The 26,545-nt window shown below is 36.5% G+C and overlaps 1 protein-coding gene across 1 annotated transcript in view; it reads right to left on the bottom strand.

Annotated features, from left to right (window-relative positions):
- Positions 1–23,457, bottom strand: part of Snx16 (sorting nexin 16) — a 36,478-nt gene extending 13,021 nt beyond the window's left edge. The window contains exons 1-5 of the mRNA XM_013012589.1: positions 23,201–23,457; positions 20,655–21,114; positions 13,446–13,532; positions 10,128–10,276; positions 762–831 (exon numbers count right to left, since the gene is read on the bottom strand). Of these exons, the coding sequence (XP_012868043.1) occupies positions 762–831; positions 10,128–10,276; positions 13,446–13,532; positions 20,655–21,014 (666 nt within the window). The 5' untranslated portion in view covers positions 21,015–21,114; positions 23,201–23,457. The remainder of the gene's footprint in view (positions 1–761; positions 832–10,127; positions 10,277–13,445; positions 13,533–20,654; positions 21,115–23,200) is intronic.
- Positions 23,458–26,545: the final 3,088 nt, after the last annotated feature.

The raw sequence follows: 26,545 nt of genomic DNA, 5'->3' as shown, positions 1-26,545 counted from the left end.
TCAGAAAGAATGGCATTGCCTCATTTGTTATGAAATGGAAAGACTTGGAAATAATTATACTAAGTGAAGTAAGCCAGGCCCAAAAAGACATAGATCCCATGGTTTCCCTTATTTGCAATAACTAGGACATGTGTAGGAAAAGCAGAAAAGGCCAAAAGCTATGTACATATGACCATATAAGATCATGTTAAGGGAAATGAACCCTAAGATAGGGACAAAAATATCTTTTTTTTTTCTTGCTATTGTTTCTAATGTATTTATAATATACTATGTGATTTTTTTTTTGTTGCTTTGTATGTTCTTCCCCCACAGTATAACCCCTATTTTCACTGTATTTGATGTCGGTGCCCTGCATCTTATATATACACTTCTCTAATTGGGGGAGAGAAGGGAAAAAACAAAAAATTTAAATAAGAATACAGGTTCACCCATTTTAACAATGAGATGTACAAAACACTGTTGAAAACAAACTTTTCAACTTTGTTGGGGGTGATAGGGGGTGGGAGAGGTAGGAGTGGGTGGGTAGTTGTGGAGGTGGGAGCAAAGGGATGGTAAGGGGAAAATAAAGGTGGCAACAATGCTCAATATACTCATTAACTTGCTCATGTAACTGTAACCCCTCTGTGCAAAATTTTTACCATAAAAAACATACAAAAATAAAGCAAAATGATCATATTTTGCTTTAGCTAATTCATTCAAGAAACAATGTAGTACTTGTACTGTATTATTCATTCCTCTTTCATGTGATATACATCACTTACCCTGCTTTCTTCTAGGCTATCAAATGGACCTGGTGGGTCATCCAGACAAAGAAATTCTCTCACTGCAAGGCTTTTCAAAAGTTAAAAAAAAAAAGTTAGCTGGCATACAAAGAAGTTTACAAAAGATAGTAAAAAGCAAAAATTACTTTGAAGCTACAGTGTTTTAACAAGTTGGTTATGTGCCAACTTGGAAGTAACAAATTTCAAATATCAAGCTATAGAAGATGAAAGTATGTTAAACTATTATCTAAAATCTTATGGACATAAATAAAAACTACAAGTAGATTGTTACATATAAGCTACAGGACAAAAAACATAATTTAGCATGATGGAACAGGAAACTAACCTAAGTTATGAATTACCTCTTTTTGACTTTCAAAGAATTGTTTGCTCCAATTAGTTTAACAAAGTCATTGTCTTATTATGAACAAATAGAATGTTAGATTATGTGCTACTTATGTCTTCTTTGGTAGATGTTTGTAAAGGAACTGAAAAAGCATTTAATCTGAGGTAGTTTAATTTTTTTGAGGTATTTTAATAGAAAAAAAATGACCCTCCCATTTTTGTTGTACCAAGAAATTGACAATAATGAGTATACTTGTTACGTTTGTACATTTTAATACTCAGAAGTAGGTTAAGAAGGCAGGTAACCAAACTTCTAATAAAAATATCCCACCTCTTCTTCAAAAGCAAGATTTGGTCTAAGACAGCTTGTGACAAAATTTAGATATGCAGTATCACAAGAGATAATTGATGTACTTCACAAAAAAGATATTAATCTACACTGAAAAGGAATAGGGCTCGTGGGTTCAGACTGGACCAGAAAGGTTTATGACAGGGATAAGCATGAAGAGATAAATGGGACTTTAAGTGAAATTTTTCCAAAAGAAGAATCAGTATGAATTACTAGAGAAGTAGTGTCAATAAAAAAAGATCTCAAAGACAGATGAAGTTGGTTGGTAATAATATGGCAGCAAGAAAAACAAGCTGTTGACTATAAAATCTTAACAACATAGTACAAAAGAATACACATTTAGGGAGGTTGAGAAGAGACTTGAGCATTCATCATCACAGAATAAGAAATGGAGAGACATTAAATGCAAACTATCCATAGTACAGTTTGTCCTTTTATATGGTTTACCCCAGAGTATATCTGAACACTATCAGAGATGGGTAATATTCTTCCCCTTTACATAAAGTATCTTCTGTGTGAATAAAACTAAAAATTGTTTCATTAAATTGGAATTTTTTCTCCTTGTACCTTCTATTTATGAGGCTTAGTTATGTTTTTTGGTGTCATTTAGAGCTCTTTTGCATGTCAAGAATGTTACGTCTCCAAGAAACAATATTAGTAACAGAAGTACTTCACAGTGCATTGCACACATAGGACTTTTATGTCTTCACAGCCATAATGTGTGGTTAGGATAGCCAATTTCTATGCATTTTACTAATAAGTTCCAAGTTAGAATGAGTCAACACATATACAGTGCAAATTGTAAATGTGTCCTTTTGTAAAAGTTATAAAATGTTTTATGTTTTGGATTGATTGGATTCCTTGTCCTTGCAGCCCACATCCCTCTTAATTGCTCAATCTGGATGTATTGCTTGTATGTATGCTGGTGGTTAGAATACTGCAATTGGCTTAACAGCATAGAATACATGCACTCATTTTTGATAATGGAGTTATCTATTACTAGATAAAAAATGAACCACAGGTAATAACTTGTACTTGGGCTGGAGATGATAAAAGTATGAATGAAACAATGAGAAAACAATTCAGACTGAAAGGAAAACACTAAGAAGTATATGATGTTTAATAATTTCAGTATATAATAGCCCAATGTAAGACTTATGCTGATTTACACCAGATTCCATTATACTTTATTAAAAAATATTTTTCAAGATAGACTTTTGCTATGTAGCCTAAGCTGTCCTTGAACTTTTTTTTTTTTTTTGAGACACTGGGAATTGAAGTCATGGCCTCATGCTTGTGAAGCAGGTGCTCTAGCACATGAACCACACATCTAGTCCTTTTGCTTTTTAGTTTGTCTTTCAGTAGAGTCTCACACAAACTTTGCCAGGTTTGTCTTGGAATCATGGCTCTCCTACTTCTGTCTCACATTTTTTTCTCTTTCCCTTTGTTCCTTTTTTCTTTCCTTCCTTCTTTTTTTTATTCTTTCTTTTCTCAGAAAGGAAGCTCTCACTTCTGCCTGGTAGTCACTGTCTAGAAAACCTTATATAGAGTCAATAAATACTTACCAATTGTTTATGTGAATCATGGTTCTGGTTATATATTTTAACATATTATTAATGCATGAGTTATAAACAAGTCAAGGAATTTTTAGTAGTACATTAGCACAAATTTAATATCAGTAGGTGCTATGTGGAGTAAATTGAAATCATGTATATATAAAAAAGTCTTAACTCTTTTGTTGAGTGCTGGTAATTCATGCCTGCAATCTTAGCTACTTAGGAGGCTGAGATCTAGGATCATGGTTCAAAGCCAAACAGAGCAGGAAAGGCCATGAAACTCTTATTGCCAAATAGCCACCAAAAAGCCAGACAGCAGTCCTGGAGTTCAAGACCTAGGCCTTTTTAGATAGATTCAAGATAACCCTCTAATCTCTGTTCTGCCCTAATCTCTGTTTCTATTTGGACTGTGATAATGGATATAAAACTAAAATAACTGGAGAGAAATCTATTGAAGGGAAACTTATCTTGATTTAAAAGGCAAACAAAGATCTGTAACATTCTTTCCCTTTTATTACCAAGAGTTCTGGCTAAGTATTCAAAGAAGCAATTTCAAAGTGGAGACCAGCTGTTGATTTAAACTACCTGAAGAAGGGATCAGATCTTTCTGCACTTTTACATCTAGAGAAAATTTGCATTAACACTTAAAACTCTTCCTTTTATTTTCTTAAAAAATATTTTTCAAAGAGTCTTGTTATATTTTTAACTATTTTCTTAACATAGTATTCTATCTGGTGAACTTTCACCTTATATTTATTGCTGCTTTTCTCTCCTTTGTGTTCTTTCATAGCTATGTATTTGTTTACATGTCAGTAATCTTTTTTGAAAGCTTAGTAATTTAATATTTTTTAAATTTTAAATATTTTAATATTTAATATTTTTAAAATATTTTTATCTGTTTAAATTTCAAAAACAACCCAACTATAAAACCAAGCTTACAATTCATTAAAAGGCCAATAAAAAATTAGGTAAAATGCTGTGTAGAGGTACTCCATTATTTGGGAGAATGAGGCAGGAGCATTACATATTCAAGACCAGTGGGAGCAACAGTGCAGGTATTAAACAAACAAACAAACAGGTATTAAATATAACCTTGAGGATGAAGTTAATGACAGAGGTGGTCAGGATAAGAGAAGAGAGATGAGTGTGAGGCTGAATGACTCATATTAAGTTTGGCAGAGAGAACATACTTTAGATACTGATCATTCCTCACATAGACACTTTTAGCTCACTGACATCTATAACTATCAGTTATAGATGAAAATATTTGTAATTAGTATACATTTGTAGCCTCAGGGTTTCATTGTGATATATCCATACATACACACAGTGCATTTGTTTTTATTTGATACCCTGGCCAACAGTGCACTTTTACATCTATAGTGGTATGTCATGTGTACATGCCTTTAACTTATGTTGGCTGATAATATCCTAGCCCATTCTTTCCACTTCTAAGTGGCTCTTATTTTTCATGACTCACCTTATGTATTATTCATTCATCAAAGCTTTCTCTGACTAATTCTCCTTTCTCTATTATCTACCAGATTTGATGGTCTTCTGCATACTATCACAGTACCTTGCATATCCTTTACACTGGATTTATTATGCTATAACTTGTATTTTTTAAAGCACCTAAAAGAGAAAAATATCGGTAAATAGAGTATATGTGAAATAGTTTGAAAGTAGAGGATAGTGGAGTGTGACTCAAGTGGAGTGCCAGCCTTGAGTGAAAAGCTAAGTGAAAGTACAAGGCCCTGAGTTTAAGTCTCCAACTAGCGCGTGCATGCGCACGTGCACAGACACACACACACACACACACACACACACAGGAAAAAAGGATACTAAAAAAAGGATACTAAAATCTGGCTGTCCTCACTAAGAATTTCACAGTAGTACATGAAAGTATAAAACAATAGCTACATTTTAGCCATGGCAGATTATAGAATGTAAGACAACCTTTATGTACTTTCAACCTACACAAACAGAATAGACCTACACCTCCTACATTTCTTCTAGAAAATCCTTTCATTGAGAAAGTACTGTCACCTTCTATTTGATGGCATAAATATTATTACCTTTACAGTTCACCTAAAATGCCATTTTTCTAGGAAGTCTTTTCTAATTCTCTCAATAAAAAGTTCTGTATTTTTTTTTTCTCTAAAGGAAATTTAAGGACAGATGCTGGTGGCTCACTACTATAACCCTAGCTACTCAGGAGGCTGAGATCTGAGGACTGTGGTTTGAAGCCAGTCCTAGCAGGAAAATCCATTGGACACTTATCTTCAAAGCTGGAAGCAGAGCTGTGGCTCAAGTATACAGTACCAGCCTTGACAAAAAAGCTGAAAGATAGCTCCCAGGCCCTGAGCTCAAGCCACAGTATTGGCATACAAAAAATAAATAATAAAACAAAATAAATTTAAAATTTTAATGTATTATCACTTTGTCAGGTTTCAATCAGATTTTTTAGATTTTTTAAATTTTATTGTAAAGGTGACATACAGCGAGTTTACAGCTACATAAGTAATGAGTACATTTCCTTTTGAAATCCCCTTTTGTCATCTCCCTCTTTCATTCTCTCCCAGTTTTTCCCCTCCCCCCAAGTTGTATATAGGTAATTTCCAACACAGGGTCTGGCCAGTTTTTTTTTTTTTAAATAAAACAAGAGAAGCATCCAAATACTTTATGTGGTCATAATGTAGGTACAGTATGTTGTAAATAAATGTTTGTTAAAAAATAAATATCTCTAGTGAATTCTTTTATTATGAAATGCCTGTTATTTTATAAGTGCATATAATAGTAATAGCCTCTTAATACATTCAGAATAAGATCCTTATTATCCCTTCATTCTTTTTGTTTTGTCGGTCATGGGGCTTGAACTCTGGGCCTGAGCGCTGTCCCTCAGCTCTTCAGCTCAAGGTGAATGCTCTACCACTTGAGCCACAATGCCACTTTCAGTTTTTCTGGTGGTTCACTGGAGGTAAGAGTCTCAGACTTTCCTCTTGGGCTGTCTTTAAACCAAGATCCTCAGATCTCAGCCTCCTGAGTAGTTAGGATTATAGGCATGAGCCCCTTCACTTCTTATTTTTCTGCTTTCTGCTCTGTTACAGTTGAAGCTCTTGTCTATTAAGAAATGCTATTGTGCAATGTCAAGCTCTTGGCCAACTTGAAGGCTAAGAAATCACTGTGCTGTAAGTTGTGAAGCACATCAGAAAGGACAGTGAAAGAACAACAAAAACTCCTATGTAAGTAATATTAAATGATGAGTTAGTCACGCAGAGATAGTAATTTTTTTTCTTTTATTTTTATCTGAGCCAAGGTCCACTATGCAGCCTAAGCTGGTCTCCAACTTTGAATCTTGCAGCCTCTACCTCCTGAGTACTACGATTTCAGCCTGCAATGTTTAAGTTTTTTATAAATATATATTTTATTGTAAAGATATTGTACAGAGGGGTTACAGTTACATGAGCAAGGTAATGAGTCCATTTCCTATCAAGCATTGTTACACCTGACTTTCTTTTTCCCCTACCATCCCTTTCCTCCCCAATTCCCCAACTCTTCCCCACTCCCCTCCTTCCCCGCAAAGTTGTAAAGTTCATTTTCAACAGTGTCTTGCACATCTAGTCATTACAATGTGTGAGCCTGTATCCTTATTCAGCATTTTGTTATTACCCTTCCCCTCCCCAAATTAGAAAGAAGCAGGACACCGGAATCAAATACAGTGACAATAGGGGTTATACAACAACAACAAAATCACATAGTACATTATAAGTATATTAACAAGAACCGCAAGAAAGATAAAATCTCTTTGTGTCCCTATCTTGGGGTTCATTTTGCTTAGCTTTAGCTTATATGGTCATATGTACAAAGCTTTAGACCTCTTCTGCTTGTCCTAGACATACACTAGTTATGCAATATTTGACTTTTAAGGACTAAGATTGATTATCAATGATTATAAAGAAAAAAATGTGAATATTTCAACTAAGATACATTTTTGCTACTTAAATAAAACCAAGAGTTCAAAAAAGGAGTCAAAGTATTTGATTAGGTAAAAATACAGTATAGTCATTTAGAGAATAAATTGGGATCATAACTCACAACATCTTTTTTGTTTTTGGGTCTGGTCATGGGGCCTGAACCTTGGGCCTGGGCGCTGTCCCTCAGCTCTTCAGCTCAAGGCTAGCACTCTACCACTTGAGCCACAGTGCCACTTCTGGCTTTTTTCTTTTTGCTTATGTGGTGCTGAGGAATCGAACTCAGGGCCTCATGCATGCAAGACAAGCACTCTACCACTGAGCCACCTTCCCTGCCCATCACCACAACATTTTAAACATCTTAAAGGTGTGCTGAATAAGTTATCCAAAGAAATAAAGATGTTGAAATATAAGACTATTTAGGAAATCCCTAGGCTATTGCTGGGTGAAGTAGTGGTATCAAGTGTTGCCTTTCTAGGAAACAGCATCTTTGAAGGATAAAGGAGCAAAGTAACTTTGGTGATTATAAAGGACTAATATTACCTCTCAAAATGGGCATGAGGGTGGGGAGGAAAAACAGATACAGGACTAGAAAGGCAAGTGGATAGGGATCAGAAATAATCAAAGTATATCACAAAAGGTCAATAGTATCCTAATAGGCTATAAGACAAAAAAAAAAATGTATTAAGTGAAGACCCAAAGAAACCCAGACACAAAGAAACATGGCTGCATGGTTTCCCTCATTTGTAATATCTAGAATATGTCTAGATATTCTTAGGAGAGGATCACAATAGCTCAATAGATATGTGCATGTGGCCATATAAAATGATCTTTTATCAAAATGAACTCCAAGAAATGGAAACAAGAGGTTTTTTTTAGTGTACTGCTTGCAGTTCTTTTTCTTTCCTTTTTCCCCTCTTTGGTTTATGTTCTATTGTAACTATTTTTGATTTCTGTACCCTTTGTCTTGTATATAAGTTTATCTGATTTGGGGAAGTGAAGAGGAATCACAGAAACGGTGGGACAATGCGCTACTTACTAGACACTATGTTGGAAATGAACTTTATAACTTGGGGAGGAGGGGAGTCAGTGGCAAGTGGTAGAAAATGAAAGAGGGGTAACACTGTTCCAAAAGAAAAGTACTCATTACCTTACTTATTTAATTGTAACCCCTCTGTACATCACCTGCACAATAAAATTAAAAAAGAAAAACTGGAAAAGGAAAATCCAGTGGCTAAGGTTTCTATGATAATTAAAACAGAGATACTCTCTTGGACTAGGTTGGTAATGGCAGGGATAGAGTAAAACAGATAATCTGGTGGAATGTAAAACATAAAGGAAGGAAAAATAGTGAGGATGGCCAGGTGCTGGGGGCTCATGCTTGAATCCTAGCTACTGGAGGCTGACATCTGAGGATTATGGTTTAAAGCCAGTCTTGGTAGAAAAGTGTGATCTCTCCAATTAACCACCAATGGTAGAGTGACAGCCTTGAGCAAAAACGCTCAAGGACAGCATCCAGGCCCTGGGTTCAGGCCCTAGGATTAGAAGACACACACTACATATACACACATACACACTAGTGAGGGATGTGTGAAAGAGGACACGAAGATGCTAAAAATTAGGGGGAAATTGTTTAGAGACTATGCTTTTGTTTTAGGTTTGATGAAACTTTTGAGTATCGGAGGGAAATGTCAATGAGAGACCTCATAGTACATACTCCTTCAAGTATGTAGGGATTCAGGGTTCTAAACAACTGAAGAATGCTTTTGCAAGGTGGGTGGGTGGGTAAAGAGGTGGACATGAGCAATTAGGAGGAAATGCCCTGTTTAAAAGATTCCATTCTTAAACCCAGATGGCTAACATTCTGGACAGATTTCATGATTATGGTCTTATATCCTCTTTATAGATCACACTCTCTGTATTAGGGCTGGGCATGTGTTTCCCGAGTTAATTACCTTTTACTGGAAAGTGCTAAGCTAGAAGGGGCAAAGAATATCAAGTTCACAGGCACCTGTCTTCATCAAAACAAGTAAGAGTTCCCAAACTACTAAGAGGTTGTCAAACCACGTGAAGAGGGTTGGGGTAGGGCTTTCGTTTTGAATCACCCAGTAATGTCACACTATTTACATAGTAAAATGCTCTATACTTTATTTTTGGTGTCAGTCCTGGGGCTTCTGATGGCTTGGCTGCTGTTCCTGACAAGGCTAGTACTCTAACACTTGACCCAGAGCTCCACTTCTGGCTTTTCTGGAGTTTAATCAGAGATAAGAATCTCATGGCTTTCTTGTTAGGGATAGCTTTGAACCAGGGCTCAGCCTCCCAAGTAGCTAGGAGTACAGGCATGAGCCAACAATGTCTGGCTCTGCTCTCTACATTTTTCTTTTCTTTTTTGTTTGTTTAAAGTTAGTGTTCTACTGCTTTGAGCCACAGCTCCATTTCTCCTTTTCAGAAGATTAATTGGAGTTAAGAGTCTCATGTACTTTTCTGCTTGGGCTGGCTTTGAACCGCAAAACTCAGATGTCAGCCTCCTGAGTAACTAGGATTACAGGCATGAGCCACCAGTGCCTGGCTGCTCTCTACTTTTTAAATCAAAGATTTTTTTCAAGAAAAATTTTCCAAAATTTATCTGGTAAAGTGAGTCTTCAGATGAAATAGTTAATTGTAATTATTAGCAATTTTCTTTCATAAAGAACCCCATATGGATCTTTCTTCTATATTTTCACATCACACTCTATATAAATAACACAACTTCTACAACTTTCATATTTTTACATTATTTTTGAGTGATATGAGTAGTCTGAAACATATTTAGTGTCATATTACCCAAAAGATGACTAATATGTAAGTCATTGTGTTCAAATGATTACTAGGAAGCTAAATCCTAAAATCAAGTTTACAGTTGGGTAGTTTGAATACATGGTACAATGAATTTTTATCTTCACTAACTTTAAAATTTTTAATGAAAAATAGATGCTAAAATCTTCCATAAAAGAAAGAAAATCCAACGTAGTGCTTTATTGCAGAAGATAAGTAACTATACTACTATTCTACATTATGTGCTTAAATAACTATAGTCCCAGATTTACTCTTAGTTTGTCAGTTGTTAGAATGCTTTTATAATCTCTTATTTCACTTTGTTACATACCAGTTAGCAATGTCCTTGTGAGCTACTAAATTTTGAAGAAATGCTTGCAATCCTAATTGTCTGTCTTCTAAAAAGTCGACATTGTAATTATCTTTAAACCAACGCTTTGGTGGAAGTGCTAATCGAAAGCCTGGAAACATTTCCTTTAACTGAAAAAGAAAAAAAAGTTTAAGTCAAATAAATTCTATAAAGTCTATCATGTTGAGTATGTGAAATCATTCATGAAATAAACTTAAAATAGTCAAGCTTGGCTAAGCTTTTTATGCCTTGTTTTATGTCTTGATTGCTATTAGTCCTTTGTATCTAGAAGTGAGTTCTAGTTGCTTCACATCCTTGCCAAATCCTGGTGGAAGTCATCTTCCTGTTTAATATTTTGAGTGGATGTGAAGCAGTATTTCATTGTGGCTGTAATTTGCATTTCTCTACTGAAAAACAATGTAGAAAAGCTTCTTTCTCCCTATCTTTTTTTTTTGCATATTTTCTCTTAAATTACCTGTCCTAATATTTGATTAGAACATTAAAAATAACAGAACTGTCTTTATATGTATTACAAATATATCCCCCCAGACAGGTGTGACTTGAAGTCATGCCTGAGCAGATATTTTAATTTTTAGTTTATCTAATCCAATCATCCATTTTTCCTTTTCTAGAAACAGAAAAAATAATTTTTTCTTTTTTCTTTTTGGTGTTTTAAGACAGATTCTCACAATGTCGCCCATGTTAGCCACCTCATGTTATTTAACATGTTTGTAATGAAAATAAAGTAATAAACACAACAATCAGGAAATTCAGTCTTTTTATTAGCTTCAGGCTTAACAACTAAATGCCATCTATGTTCATTATTTTTTTTCTCTTAAAAATTATCCAATGAAAAAGAAGTGAAAATTCCCCTAGAAAAACAGTGACAGTCAATCTCAGGATTGAGATTACAGATAAACTGAGATTAAGGGTAAAATAGTTCAGGACAGAGCAATTTGTCTAAGGAATCAGACATGTCAAGGACTAGCACTGAACTTTCTATTTTGATGACTAAATAGGAGGAATTTAAACACTTGGCCCTGACTGAACTAATAGTACCACTTCCTTGCTTCTTATTCTCTGCTGGCTGGACTCTTCCACTCTCACTATCCAGAATCATTCATCTTTGACTGCTGTGACATAGAGCTAAAAAATACTGACTTTTCCAGAAGAACTTACATAAACTCATTCTTAAGGCTAAACCAATGCATCTCCCAGGCCACTCTCTAACCCTAATGCTGCCATGATGCCTCTGTAGGTAAGCCCCACATTCTAGAGCACCCTCAGCAGACTTCCAGACTTTGGAGCCTTACCTTAATCCAGGAGATTGAAAAAAAAAAAGGTAGGATTAGTGATTAACAGAGAAATTTCCCTTTCTAACCAATATTGTTTGAGCTATGTTAAGTACAAGATTGTCCTGAAAGTACTTGTTTCATTAATATTTCAAGATTTAACTTATAGATGATACCAAGATTTTACTATATATGTAACTATTATGAAAGAACTATAGCTTAACCTATGCATATGCCTAGAGTTGACACACATTTTTAATCTTGTCAGCAAAAGTAGGTGATGGGTACCAGTCTTTCTGGTACCTAGTATAGTCCTTCATTAGTTATAGTTTTGTTTCCCCTGATTTCAGAATCCCCATGATCAATTGTGGTTCAAAAACTATTAACTGAAAAGTTGTGTAAACAAACAATTCATAATTTAAATTAAATTTAAATCACCTGTTGCTTTGGATAACATGATGAAATTTCATGCCATCCTGCTCTGACAAGGTGCCAATCATTCCTGGATACATGAATCCACATTGAATAAGCTGTCACTTAGCTACCCTCCTTGTTTTATCTTATTGTTATTATAGTGCATTACCTGTGATCAAAGAACCTCTTATTTGGAGGAATAGTATTATGAGCTGTTATAATGCCATTTCCTTCATACCATGTATATCTCATGTAGGCATTATGTTATTTCTTATCTACATTACTAAATATTTAAAGTGTTACCTGTAACATGTCAAATCATGTAAAATTTCTATTGTCCTTTGGGAAAATGTATACTTCTAATACTATGTAATACCAGTTAAATACCTGTCAATTTGACAGACATAATTTCTTACTTTTGTTTTTTTGGTCAGTCCTGGGGCCTGAACTCTGGGCCTGGGTGCTGTCCCTCAGCTCTTCAGCTCAAGGCTAACAGTCTACCACTTGAGCCACAGCGCCACTTGCAGCTTTTTCTGCTTATGTGGTGCTGAGGAATCGAACTCAGGGCCTCATGTATGCAAGGCAAGCACTCTACCACTGAGCTACCTTCCCAGTCTGATTCTCTACTTTTCTTAATGTGCTTGTGGTATTACATGCTTTCATATCTGTTAGTCATTTATATTTCTTCTGTGAAATAATGTATTCATATTCACTGTTTATGCTTTTTACTGTGGGGTTCACTTTTTAATTTTAAGGGTTCTTAATATATTAGGGATTGTTTTTATCCTATTCTAACTGGCTCTCCATGACTTCTGTGATTCTGTTATGTTAGAGCATAAAGATTTTGCTGCTGCATTTAAGTTCTTAATCAGTTGACCTTAAAATACAGAGATTATCCTGGTGAGTCTAATATTATCACTTGAACCCTTGGAGTATTTTCTCTGGCTTGTGGCAAAAGGGAAAGTTAGAACCAGAAGGACTTAGGTCTCTGTTGCTGGCTTTGAGATGGAAGCGCCAAGTATAAGGAACAAAGATCAGTTTCTTTAAGCAAAGAATGATCTCTGGCTGACAGCCAGCAGGGAAATAGCACCCTGGTTCTACAACTTAAAACAGCTAAACTCTACCAACAACCTCAATGAGCCTGGATACTGATTCTTCCCCAGAGACTGGAGATAAGAGGAAACTCAGACACAAGGTTGACTTTGAGCTTGTCTGATGATCCTAAAAAACCAAACCAAGGGGAATCCACCCAACTAAATAAAATGGGTGTTATTTAAACTAACAAGGTCTGAGATAATGCTTAAAAGAAAAAACTAATATGTTATTTTTTTGTTCATTCTTTTCTAGTCATTTTATAAAAATTCAAGTGATACAATTTGCACTAAAATAATTGTGATTTCTTCCATAAAAATAAGATAAATGTAGATGATTTTAATAGTGTTACAGTGAAATGAAACAATTTTTAAAAACTTATCCGAAGATTTGACTTGGCACAACTTATAAGGAAAAGAAAAGGTACAACTATGACAGACATAGGAAGAAGGTAAATAATTTATAAAAAGACAGTTTGTATTAAAGGCATTAAAGTACTTACTTTGTCATTAAGCCTAGAGAAGTCAGTGTATCTCCGGAAAACGACCCAGCTTTCTTCTGGGGCTTTCTTTACCAATATTTTGTACACCTGGGGTGAGAAGAGGGGAGAAGGGAGAGAGAGAAGAGAAAGGAGACAGAGAAAGAGACATACACACACACATACACAGAGAACACAAACTATTAACAATTATTGCAAAAAAATCAGAAATTATTTAGATTATTAAATGTACAGAAAACTAATGGAGGTGCAGCAACAGTTCTTAATAGAACAAATTTGAGATTTTTTTCTGTGCATAATAAACTAATGAGCTTCAATGTTTGTCAACATATTCTAAAATTGAAATAAGAATCATGCATGTTTGAACAAGCTATAAAAATAGCTCTTTTTGTTCTACATAAGTAATTTAATTTTTAAATCTAATACCAAACTAAATTCTCAAGTAAGTTCAGAAATATTTAAAAATTATACATAGTAGATAAAAACTTTCCATTTCTGTAACTATGTGTAATTATTTAGGATACTATGTAGAAAAATTCAGTTGAAGCAAGCCAACATCTTCAAAAAACATTAGAAAAACATAGTTTGTTTTTTCTTTATGAGCTGATCCTGAGACTAAACTCTAGCCCAGGTGCTGTCCCTAAACTTTTTTGCTCAAGGATAGCATGCTACTAAAGAACCACATCTCCACTTCTAGCTTTTCAGAAGTTAAATGAAGGTAAGAGTTTTATGGACTTCTCTGCCTGGTTTGATTTTAAATTGAGATTCTCAGATCTCCTCCTGAGTAGCTAGGATTACAGGTGTGAGCCACCAAAGTCTAGCCTATATTTTATTTTTTTTTAAAGTATGAGTAGCTGGGCGCTGGTGGCTCACGCCTGTAATCCTAGCTACTAAAGAGGCTGAGATCAGAGGATCATGGTTCAAAGCTAGCCTGGGCAGGAGAGTCCATGAGACCCTTATCTCCAATAAACCACCCCAGAAAATCAGAAGTGGTGCTGTGGCTCAAGTGTAGAGCACTCGCTTTAAGCTGAAGAGCTGCGGGATAGCGCCCAGGCCAAGTTCAAGCCCCAGGACAGACAAAAATAAATAAATAAGTGTGAGTATAAGCAGGGTATCTGTGGCTTACACCTGTAATCCTAACTACTCAGGAGCTTGAAATACAAGGATGGCAGTTTAAAGCCAGCCTGGGCAGGAGCTGTGGCTCAAGTAATAGAGTGCTAGCTTTGAGCACAAAATCTCTAGGTTCTGAGTTCAAGTTCAGCCCTCAGCTCCAGCCCCAGCTCTAGCAGACAGACAGAGAAACACACACACAGAGAAACATAAACACAAGTTTATGTTTAGAATTTAATATGTGGATTTGTTCTTTAAGACAAAATTTCAAGAGAAGCATATGCTAATAGTCTGTTATAGGATTATATGTAAGCTAAAATATAATCTGCTGAATACTTTGCTGAATTCTTTTCTTTTTCTTTTTGGGTCTGGTCGTGGGGCCTGAACTCTGGGCCTGGGCGCTGTCCCTCAGCTCTTCAGCTCAAGGCTAGCGCTCTACCATTTCAGCCACAGCGCCACTTCCAGCTTTTTTCTTTTTGTTTATGTGGTGCTGAGGAATCGAACCCAGGGCCTCGAGCATGCAAGGCAAGCGCTCTACCACTGAGCCACCTTCCCAGCCCCCTGCTGAATTCTTTTCAACAGCTCTCCACATGAGACTAACGGATACTTGAAATCTGAAGTCCAAAATGACATGTAGTGTATGTGCAAACCATACTCTGGATTTTAAAATAGGGTGAAGACACTATGTAGTTTTTAATTAAAATTATTTTATACTGATTATACATTGAGATATTTTAGATATATTAAATGAACCAAAAATCAAATTAAAAATTACAAATGTGCTGAAGGGGTAATTCATGCTTGAAATTCTAGCTACTAAGTAGGCAAAAACTTGGAAAATCATAGTTTGAGGGCAAAAAGTTCATAAGACAACCCCCAATCTCAACCAACTTGCTAGATATGTTGGTTTATGAATATCATCTCAGAGATAGTCATGAGAAAGTAAATAGGAAGATTGTGGTCCAAGCTGGCCTGGGCATAAAACACGACATAAGAAAAATAAGAAAAAAAAATAGAGGTGTATCTCAAGTGCCTAGTAAGTATAATAAGTTTTTAAGTATGAACTCTAATGTTGCCCATATATATGTATATGTATATGTGTATCTGCATGTATTTGTGTGTGCATTACAAATGTGATTCAGCCAAGCATAGTAGTACATGCTTATATTCAAGCCTCATGGGAGGTAAAGTAGGAAGACTGAGGTTCAAAGGTCAGCTTTGGCAAAAGCAAGAGATCCTATCTAAAAAAACAAACTAAAAACGAAAATACTCACAATTAAATGTGAGCTGTTTTCCCCCCTCCACACACACAAAATAAATAAAAACAAAACGAAAATACTGGTGAATGTGGCTCAAGAGACAGAGTGCTTACCTAGCACCAACAAATGCAAAACTCTGAATTCATTCCCCAGTAAAATCAAAGAAAACAATCAGACGTGTGACTCATACTTGTAATTCAAATTATTCTCCTATTGGACAATGCTGCTATAAAGATAAATCATTATTTAAGAACTATGAACCATCCTTGCCATTTGAATTTTTTCCTCTATGGACTATCCTTTCAGCTTTTAAGTAGAAGAATCAGCAAGGGTATAGTATCAATCTTTTAGAAGTGAAAAACATTTACCTTTGTAAAATATAAGGATGGAAAATGAGATGACTAGGATACCTTTTAAAGAATGCAAAAAAAGTCTTGATTCAAGAAAGTCATAATGAGGACACAAAAAGATTTAAGAGATAAATTGATTCAAAATTTCTGAGAATGACTCATGAATAATAAAAGTCAATGGCATATGATAGTTAGATTTAAACTATCAATAACATATATTGATTTTGTTTTCCTATTTTAGAAAGTAGCCCCCTCATACACACACCAAGTGATCTCTTCTGTGGCCTGTGAAGAGTCTTATTTTTCTAAGAAAGAGAGAATATTGATCTTTGTATCTTACTTTTTCTAAAAAGTTCTTTCTAACTTTGTATTCAGTGCTTCTAATGAAAAAGAATTATATGCAGTACTAATCATTCTACATTCTAATAGCAGCTATTATTTCATTTGAAGCTTAGTTGTGAAGTCCTTATTTATAAGGTATATAAAGAAGGTTTATAAGGTATATAGAAGCATGCCTGAAATTATAAAATATATATGGAAAAGTACAAAGTATAATTTTAACTGTATAACTTGATACATTACATTATCCCTTGAAGACCCTCTTGTCTCCTTTCAGATCCTAATCCCCATCCCTCCTAGCCACCTTCAGTTTCTAACTATCCCCCTTAAAGACGTAACAATGTGAAAGACAAGATCTTAACAGTCTAATTTTTATCTATTTAAGCTACCAATTCAAAGGTTGAGAGATCAGAGAAACAAAGGATCAAAGGGACAAAAGATCAAAGGGACATACCTAGGAAAAAAATATTTTGAACATCTAAGGCTCTCAGCTTATTATCTCCACCTCATATCTTTTCCTCAACTCAATCAAGATACATACATAGTATCCCTGTGTATGTCTACCCACATATAGGACTTTGAAACCAACTAGGCATTTCCAATGCATCATTTTCAAAAACAAATCCTCATCTACCTCATAAATCTGCCATCTGATTAAACAGTAATCTTACTTGTCTTGTTGATTATGCCAACTTTGAGACCAGCTTTGACTTCTTTCAACATTCTACTTCCAAAATATTAGGGATTTTACTTTCAGGATAACTTCTTGAAACCTCTTAATCATCCTAGTCTATGTCATTCTGCTTCCCTGTATTATTTCACAACCTAACTGCTTCCTGCTATCAAAAGTCCTCATATTATCTAATCTCAGTTCAGCAGCCAGAATAAGCCTTTTAAAATATTAAGCCATATTACATGATTCTTCTTTTAAAATCCTTTATAAATATTCCCATCTTACTTTGGGTATAATTCAAAATTCTAAAGATGTGACCATCTGTGTGCTACAATCTGTGTAGCCTGCCTTTTACCTACTATCTTAGACCTATCCATTTGCTTATTCTGTCAGCCATAAGAGTTGTTGAACCTGTTGCATCTGTATGGAAAGCTCTTGCCTCAGATAGTGCCTATTAGTACTAACATTTTTTTTTCCTGTGAAATCATGACTGGCAACAATATTTAAATCTGTGTCTGTCATTTCTCTAAAGTGGATACCAGCAATATCTTTAGTTAGTTATCATTTATTGATTGATTCATTCATTTACTTAAATTGCCAAACTACCATCACCAGAAAGAGTAGTAACTGAAAAAGCTGAGTTAAGGAGCATATGAATAGGAGTACTTTTATCTTTTTACATCTTTTTCCACAGTACTATCAAGGAAGACTATGTATTCTTCTACAACGTCATGCAAGACACCTATATTTATATATTATTGCCTTAAATTTGGCTACAAATTAGCATTTTCACACATATCACAATTTAGTCCATTTAGGCTACAATTTAGCATAAATCAGATACTTCATATGGAATAGAAATTAATTTTTTTCACAATTCTAGAGACTGGGTAGTCTAAAATCAAGATAATATCAGATTTGGTGTCTGAGGAGGGCTCAATTTCTGTGTCCTGGGACAGGCATAAAGGACACACAAGGGAGCTCTATGGGCCTTTTTTATAAGAGTACTAATTCTATTTATGAGGGCTCTTCCTCCATCACCCACAAATTCCCTACATCTTAATGCCATCATCTTGGAGTTTAGAATTCTGAGGGGTTGGATGACATAAACATTCACATAATCATATTACCTAAGTAATATTCATTCTTTCATAAAGAAGGTAGGTAAATGAGAGGTAATGAGCCATTACATAATTTCTAAAACTGTTCTCGAAAGGAAGTTTTATGCAGGTTTTCCACCTTATAATAATTTTAAAGACTATCTCTTCATAATTTGGGTCAACATTTTTCCTTAGAGGCTCTCCCATCTTGGCATAAACTGGTGGCATGACATACTAAGACAAACTAAGTTTACTAAAGAAATTCCAAAAACTAAACTCTTTGAACTAATGTTAGCAAGGATAACATACATAAATGTAAAGAGGTCAACATACAAGGTCAAAGTATGTAAATTAGTAATAAACAAATAAAAAAAATCCCTAAGAAACAAGACCCATATCCAAAAGTAACTCAAACTAAGAGGAAAAAAAAATCTCTGTATTGACCACCATTTAGAAAAAATTAAATACTTAAGGCCTAGTTCATATATTAGAAGACAATACTGAAAAGATATCAGCTCTCTTTGGACTAATTTACAGATTTAACCAATCTCATTACAAAGGTTCAAGAACAGCCAAGTCAATCATGAAGAAAACAAAGCTAGAATATTTAAACTGCTGGGTTTCAAGACTTATGATAAAGGTTTACTAATTAAGGCTGTGAAATTAATGTGGGATAGAAAACAATGCAGAAATAGAGGTAGGTATACATTTATAGTCACATGATTAATGCCACAGGCAACATTGAAAATGCAGAGGGATACATGTTGTTACCATTTTTTTTTCTCATTTTCAAATTGGTGTTCTTTTGAACTTGCTTTTTAAAAAATTTCATTTGTGCTGTCATCTTCAAATAGATGTACAAAGGGATTTCAATTTAATATGTACATTTATGCATACAATGCAGTTTGATTAGAGTAGCACTTTCCATAATTCTCCCAATAGTGATTCTTTTAAAAGCCTGATTAATTGATCTCAGCAGTCTGACCCTTATGTTACACCAGTGACAAAAAATAACTCTGGATGATTTATATATTTAATGTGAAAGACCTAACTAAAAACTTAGAAGCTGGATGCGTGGCTCATGCCTGTAACCCTAGCTACTCAGGAGACCGAGGTCTGAGGATCACAGTTCAAAGCCAGCCTGTATCTCCAATTATCCATCAGAAAACTGGAAGAGGCACTGTGGCTCAAGTAGTAGAGTGCTAGCCTTGAGCTGAAGAGCTCAGAGACAGCACGCAGGAGCAGGGTTCAAGCCCCATGACCAACCAAAAAAAACCCCCAAAACAAAACATGAAGCAACATCTTTATAACTTTGGTATAGACAGATTTGAAAAAGTGTTAGTGAAAGCTGGGTTTGGCAGTACATGTCAGTAATTCTAGCACATGGGAAATGCAGGCAGAATGGCAATGGAAATTTTGAAAATTTGAAAACTGAAAAGTTGAGAGCAAACTGGGCTACATAATACCCTGCCTCAAAAAAAGCAACATAAAAAGTAGCCATAAAATATTAATAAATTGGAATAGTAAAAAAGATTTTATCAAACATATTGTTAAGAATGTGAGAACTGTAATGCATGTATCCCAAAAAACAACAAAAAACATTTCCACAATGCATAGAAACTACAAATAAAGACAAGGAAACAAACTGAAAAATCTTAAACAGATTATCTCACAAGGTATTATCTAAAAGCTAAAACTTAAATTCTTAGCTGGGTATCAGTGGTTCATGCTTATAATTCTAGCTATGCAAGAGGCTGAGGTATAAGGACCCTGTTTTAAAGCCATCCTGAACTAAGACTCTTCTCTCCAACAGCTGGAAGTGGAGCTGTGGCTCAAGTGATAGAACGCTAGCCTTGAGCAAAATTGCTTACAGACAGCATCCAGGCCCTGAGTTCAAGCCTCAGGACCAGCAAATAAATAAAATAACATTATTTCATTAGTCATTAGGAAAATCCAAAATAGCACTGAGATATTCTAAATAATTAAACTAAAATACAGGAAATGAAAAAAGAAAAACACATGTTGTGAGACTAGACTCAAAAGAGCAATTCCATTTATATAAAGTACAAAATAGGCAAAATGAATCCAGGCTATCAGAAAAGTATTTGGTGAGTGAGTGAGTCTGGACTGGCAGACAGCACAGGGTGCTTTCAGATGTTAATAATGTTCTGTTCTCTTGATATATGTGCGACTGGTTTGTGAAAATTCATTAAGGTAAAATAAAAGTTTATTATAGATAGCATGAGAGATTTCAAGGATATAACAATAAAAGTATGTTCAAGGACCTCTAAGTAAAGGTATATATTAATTAGCACAAGTTTAAATACAGAATTATCCAGTCTTTCACTTTCCATTGGTGTACAGCAGAAAGCAATACTTACAGTAAATTTGGCTCTTTCTTCCATCACCTCATAGCCCAGTATAGTAGGTGTAGATGGTCTGTCTTCCCAATTCACTGTTTCAGGATTTTGTTCTTCAGGTTCTCTTGGTCTAGCAGAATACTCAATGGAAGAATCGGTTCCTGTAAATCTAGTCCTAATGAGAGGACTGCTACAGACAGATGAAGTACTATCCATTCGATCAGGAACACTTGTCTGTTTAAAATTACACATATTTGAGTCTTGAGAGTTTGAGCTTGTTGAGACACTGCCAAAAGAAGAACTTCTCTGATTTCTGTTGTTTGTAAAACTGGAAGCAGAGTTTCCTAGGGGCATAGGAACTGGAACATAAGGAGTTGCCATCTTCTTTGGCCTTTGCAACAAACCTGTATTCTGCAGAGTCCTAGCACTTAGACAACAACTAATATGCAATCCATTGTTTCTTTCCCTAGGAATTCATTATCTAAAAATAAGAAAAACACAATGAAAGGCTAATAGGGAGACTAATCCAAAGCAAACAGAACATTCTTTTAAATTTGTGATGCTCTATTAATTTGTTTCAAATGAAAACAAACATGAACCCCTTCCTTTAATATCAAACCATTTCAAAGGACTCTGGTTTACAAGATAAAGAATAAAATGATTCCACATTCCTTTTCTTGATCCTCCTGTTGCTCTTATCCCATTTTTTTATATTGTGAAGGAGATACTTGGTCCTAAGAACCACAAAAGAGGATTGTGTGAGGATTGGATTCAATCCCCTATAGGAAGAGGGAGAAAAGTAGCTTAGAATGAGAAAGAATGGCAAAGAAGCTCCTGAAGCTTTATCCTGACAGTGTTGTATACAGTATTAAAAGGCAAGGAGGTAGAGGAAAATTATTCACTATTACCTTTAGGTAGTTAAAACTCTTAAGGATTTACAGATAATACCACCAATCAGTCTGAAGCTTAGATACTGGTGATATCTAACAATTGCTTTTAAAGTAACATTTAGCCAGGGTCAGATGGAGGTTGAGAGGATTGCAGTTGGGGGCTAGTCGAGGTAGCCAAGTTCATAAGACCCCTTTTTAACCAACAGCTGGGTGTGGTCATGCTGTCATCCAAGCTATATAAAAGGATCAGCTGGACAGAAAAATCTGTGACACAGTCCACCTTAGAGGAAGAAGCTGGGTGTATTTGTATGCAATTGTCATTCCAACTACATAGGAAAGCAAAAAAAAAAAATAATATATATATATAGGAGGATCATAGTCCACTGCAAAAAACAAAAACCAGTGCAAAAGGAGTGGGGTATAGCTAAATGGTAGAGTACCTGCTACTACTCTTGTGGGTGAGGACTCCTGAGTTCAATCTTTGAGCCTTGTCCCCAAAGTAACAATTTGTAAATTTAGGATCAAACATATTTAAAAATAAACCTAATCAAACTACTAAAACCCAATAAAGAGTAAACTTGATAATAGTTTGCTTTGTAACCAAGAGAACATTTAGCAAATCTTTGTAATTCATACTTGATGTTATTAAAAGGATTAGAGTATTGTATCAGAATAATTTCACAACAATACAAAGAGGTAATGGTTTACCATTAGGCTGTTAATAAACTCATAATGAATTAATAAACCACAGACCAACCAAACAACAGGACTGCACATAGCAACAATGGGTCTGCCTGGCCAACTTTATCCATGCAACTCCTAGGGTGAGAAAGGTAGGGTTTGGAAAGATGCTGAAACTGAATTTTTTTTTTAAAACTCAGCATGTGGCTCTGAATAACCTTCCCTATTATCACAGATTCTAGAAACCGAGGTACTGCTCTGCCTGATGGCCTCTCACTTCCTCCTCTTCCTACGCCCCCCACCCCAGAGTAAATTTTTAAAAGTCGAAATCTCTACCTTCTCAACGTCTGCGGGATGACCTTGCCCTCCGCCACCGGAGATCACCAGGCCAGGGGAAGGTGGCATATCAACACAACCACCAACTCCCATCGGAGGGGACACTGTCTAAGCGTTCAGAAAACGCACTGTGCTCCTTAGGAGGGCCTCTACTTTGGTCCTCCCCAGGAGATGCTCCAGGAAGAATCACGGGGGCCTCACCTTGGGCAGGTGAGGTACTGACGCTAGGCAGTGGGCACAGACCGACCCCTTGGAGGTATGGTCAGGGGTAGCCCGGGCTCCGGCCTCAGGCTCCGTGGGCGGCAACATCTGCAGCTCTCGGTGGTTCCTGGGGGCGGAGGCCTTAGGGTCTGCCCTGGCCGGGGCGGAGCCAGCGCTCCAGACCGCGGGCGGAGTCCGGGGATCCCGTCTACGCGGAGGGGTTCGGGGCTGGGGAGAGGTCCCGGGGTGTCTCTTCCCCTCCCGCCACCCTCGACCGGTGCTGGTGTCCCGGCACGCCCGCCCGGTGTCCGGCACGCCCGCCTGGTGACCCCGCCCGCCCGGTGTCCCCGCCCGCCCGCCCGGTGTCCCCCGCTCTCCCGCCCGGTGTCCCCCGCACGCCAGCCCGGTGTCCCCGCACGCCAGCCCGGTGTCCCCGCACGCCCGCCACTCAGTCCCTACCTCAGAGCACTCCACGACCAGGCTCCAGGGCGCTCCCCGGGGGAGGTGAAGCCGGCCGGTCCTCAACCGGACAGCAGCTGGTCGCCGCCTCCCACGGCACCGGGATGCCACACGTGACCCTCAGCCCCGAACACGGCTGCTCCTCACCTCCGCCCGCCACTGGGCCCCGGTTCCCGGCAAGTGGAGGGCGGGCGTCCGGGGTGCCGCTCCGGAAGTGACGCCACGCCAGGACGACCATCCGGGAGGCGCACAGTTGAAGTGTCTGCTCCTGGCTCTCTGGCTGGGGGTTTAAATGGAATCCTGCGGTAGGAAGTTGGCACTTTTCTGTGGTAGCTTCTGGGAAAACCGGTGCGACGAGTTGTTTGCCCAGCAAGTGACTAGAAGACTTCATTTCCCAGGAGGCACTATGGGCGACGTTAGTGTGGACTCTAGCTTTGCATCATGGGACTTGTAGTCTCCACCTATTTGGGCTGGTTCTGCTAGGTTATTATTTTCCAGAATTGACAGGGCCTTAAGGGATAGCGACTGATTGGAAGAGTAGGCAGACGGAGATCTTCACTTTTATCTATTTGCCTTATGTAATTCAAAAGTTACAGACTTTTGAATTGTTGAATTAAAAAATATTCTGGGGGAGTAATTTATCCCAAATGATTAAATAAATAGGTTGATTACACTTGCTCATGTGAAAACTCACAAAGTTATCAATCACGACATTCTTTGATAGTTAAATATCAAGATTGAGATAAGTCTATAGGCCTGGTCATCCTTAGGGTTTTGCAGTTGGATTTAAAGGTCATTCTATGATTTCTAGGGCTTTGGAGCATTTCTGAGACTGGGAAAAATTAGTGTTAATGTAATAAGGAAAATGTGTCATAATAGTCTGCTTGGTTTGTGAACTAACTGTTGGCCTTTAAATATAAATGAAACATAAAATTGTGTTCTGTGGAAACTGGGGACTGATTATTATAGATGTTATTTCATGGTATACTTGGCAGTATTAGCTTTGAACTAAGAAAAACATCACATAGTACATTAAAAACAACAACAAAGAAAAACCTCTTGTGTCCATATCTTGAGCTATGTCACTGAATAAAAGTAAAAAAAATCAAAGAAAAATGAGACTTTAAAAATTTTTTCTCAGGCTGGGGAGGTGGCTCAGTGGTAGATTGCTTGCCTTGCATACATGAGGCCCTGGGTTTGATTCTTCAGCATCACATAAGCAGAAAAAGCTGGAAATTGTGCTGTTACTCAAGTGATAGAGTGCTATCCTTGAGCTGAAGAGCTGAGGGACAGTGCCCAGGCCCAGAGTTCAGGCCCTACCACTGGAAAAAAATATCCTTAATCATTGACAAGGTTGTTGATGGCAGTGTAATTGGAAATGCTGCAATCTAGGCAAACTGTTACCTGAAGGAGAGATTCCCCAAGGAGGAAGAGGTTTCTACCTGGTCCTTGAGTACCAAGTTCATAATGTTAATCCTCTGCCTCGAGTTTTTAGGACACACCAGGGTAGAGACAAAAAAATTACTAGTAAAGCATAGCAAAAGAAGGACAGTGCATGACTTGGACATGCATATCTGATAGCAGATGCAAAACAGCTCCAGCATCACAGATATTTATGGTAAAAGATTAAGCGGGGAGGTTTATTCAAATTTACCAGAGGATAAATGCTCCCATTTTATTTGACACTTGGTATACCTTATCAATATTACAATTACACTGTTTTACCAATTATGCCTAGTGATTTCAATAATGATCAATTTAGTAAATTTGGGGGCATATGACATAAGATGTTAAAGCCTTTCTTCTAGGGGTGGGGAAACATTTTTTTTTTTTGGCTAAGAGCCATTTGAATACTTATAACATCATTCATGGGTCTAGAATGAATCTCACATTGACAAAAAGCTCCTAAAGTTATTGAGTTTTGAGTCCCACCTGAAGTTGCCTTGGCTATGTTTAACTAAATGATTTCTTGGGCTATAGCCCTGTGGACCAGAAGTTCCTCACCCTAATGAGTTCTGCCAGATGGTTTATTATGACAGGTTTCCATCCTTGAGATGACTTTTTTACAAACAGTTTTTATGGAAAGAAATCATTTTTAAGAGTTTTTTTCCCTAGCTTAAGTGTTTTTCTTTAAGATATCATTTCCAGGTTCCTAAAGCACACTAGAAATTATTTGAGGAAGCAGACAAGGTTGGAGGAAAGACTCTTTCAAAATGTTGAAGCTTATGAGACAGTATGAAACCAAAAGGAAAGAAATAGCATCTTGTGCTTTTAGTTGTTATTCATTAATAAGTATCTCTGAATTTGTGGCGGCTGTTTCCCATGTCTCATTTTATTCTGATCTATCCTGCCTGAGTTCCAAAAAGAAACCTGTAGTGAAGAAAATCTGACAGTTGAATGCATAGGAAGGCAGGGAAAATATTTAGAAAAAGAATGAACAAGTACATTTATACCTATTGAAAATATGAACCTACAAATACCACTGTTATAAGGAGGATAACGATCTAGAAAGGGGAATTTAAATTGTCCAAGGACCATTGAATCATGTACAAATTATTAAGCAAAGAATAACAAAATCTATACACTACATGTTTTCTGGCATTGATAAATATTATTTCTTCAAATGACTAAACAGATTCACTAACCAAGAAAGACTATCTATCCTAAGTTTGAGTGGTCAAAGTTAAAAATAACACATTATGATAAACCATATTTTATGGTTAGTCACTGTTTGTACAATTTCTTTTCTTCAGGTCTGAGCTGTCTCATATAGTGCCCATAATCAAATTACATTGTTTGAGTTTCACTTGAAGAATAACATCAAGTTGTTTTTCTGCCTCAATTACTATAACTTTATATAGATTATATATCCTTCAAAGGACATTTTGAGTTTACCTAAGGCATAAATTTATGTAATCATATAGTGGTGTAGTAACTGGAGTTGGTGGGGGAGAAAAGGGAAGGAAGAGTTAAAAATTATAGCATAAAATAAAGCATATATATTGAGTAGAGATCTTTTGAATGGTTTCTTAGATTCTAACACTTTTTCTTTCTTAGGAATTAGTCTCTCTCCTATACTGTGGGGCTTTTCATCATAGTTAGCTGAGCCTAAGAGGAACATTTGAATAAGTTATTTCCAACAATGGTTTTTCCTAATAGCTAAATTTGGAAATTGAGGAAATAAACCAGTTGGAAATCAATAGACCTGAAGTCAGGCCAAAGAAAATTCTGTGATAAGGCCTGTGAAGTTCCACAGCTATTTTCTCTGAAATTATTAGATCCTTTCCTTTTCTCAAATTTCTCCTGAACTCTTAATAGATAACCTAATGGTCTTTCAGTATATAA

The sequence above is a fragment of the Dipodomys ordii genome, unplaced genomic scaffold (genome assembly GCF_000151885.1).
Source record: "Dipodomys ordii isolate 6190 unplaced genomic scaffold, Dord_2.0 Scaffold17, whole genome shotgun sequence".
Lineage (NCBI taxonomy): Eukaryota > Metazoa > Chordata > Mammalia > Rodentia > Heteromyidae > Dipodomys > Dipodomys ordii.
Note: the sequence above shows the minus strand (reverse complement) of the source record. Positions and strands in the feature narration are given on the sequence as shown.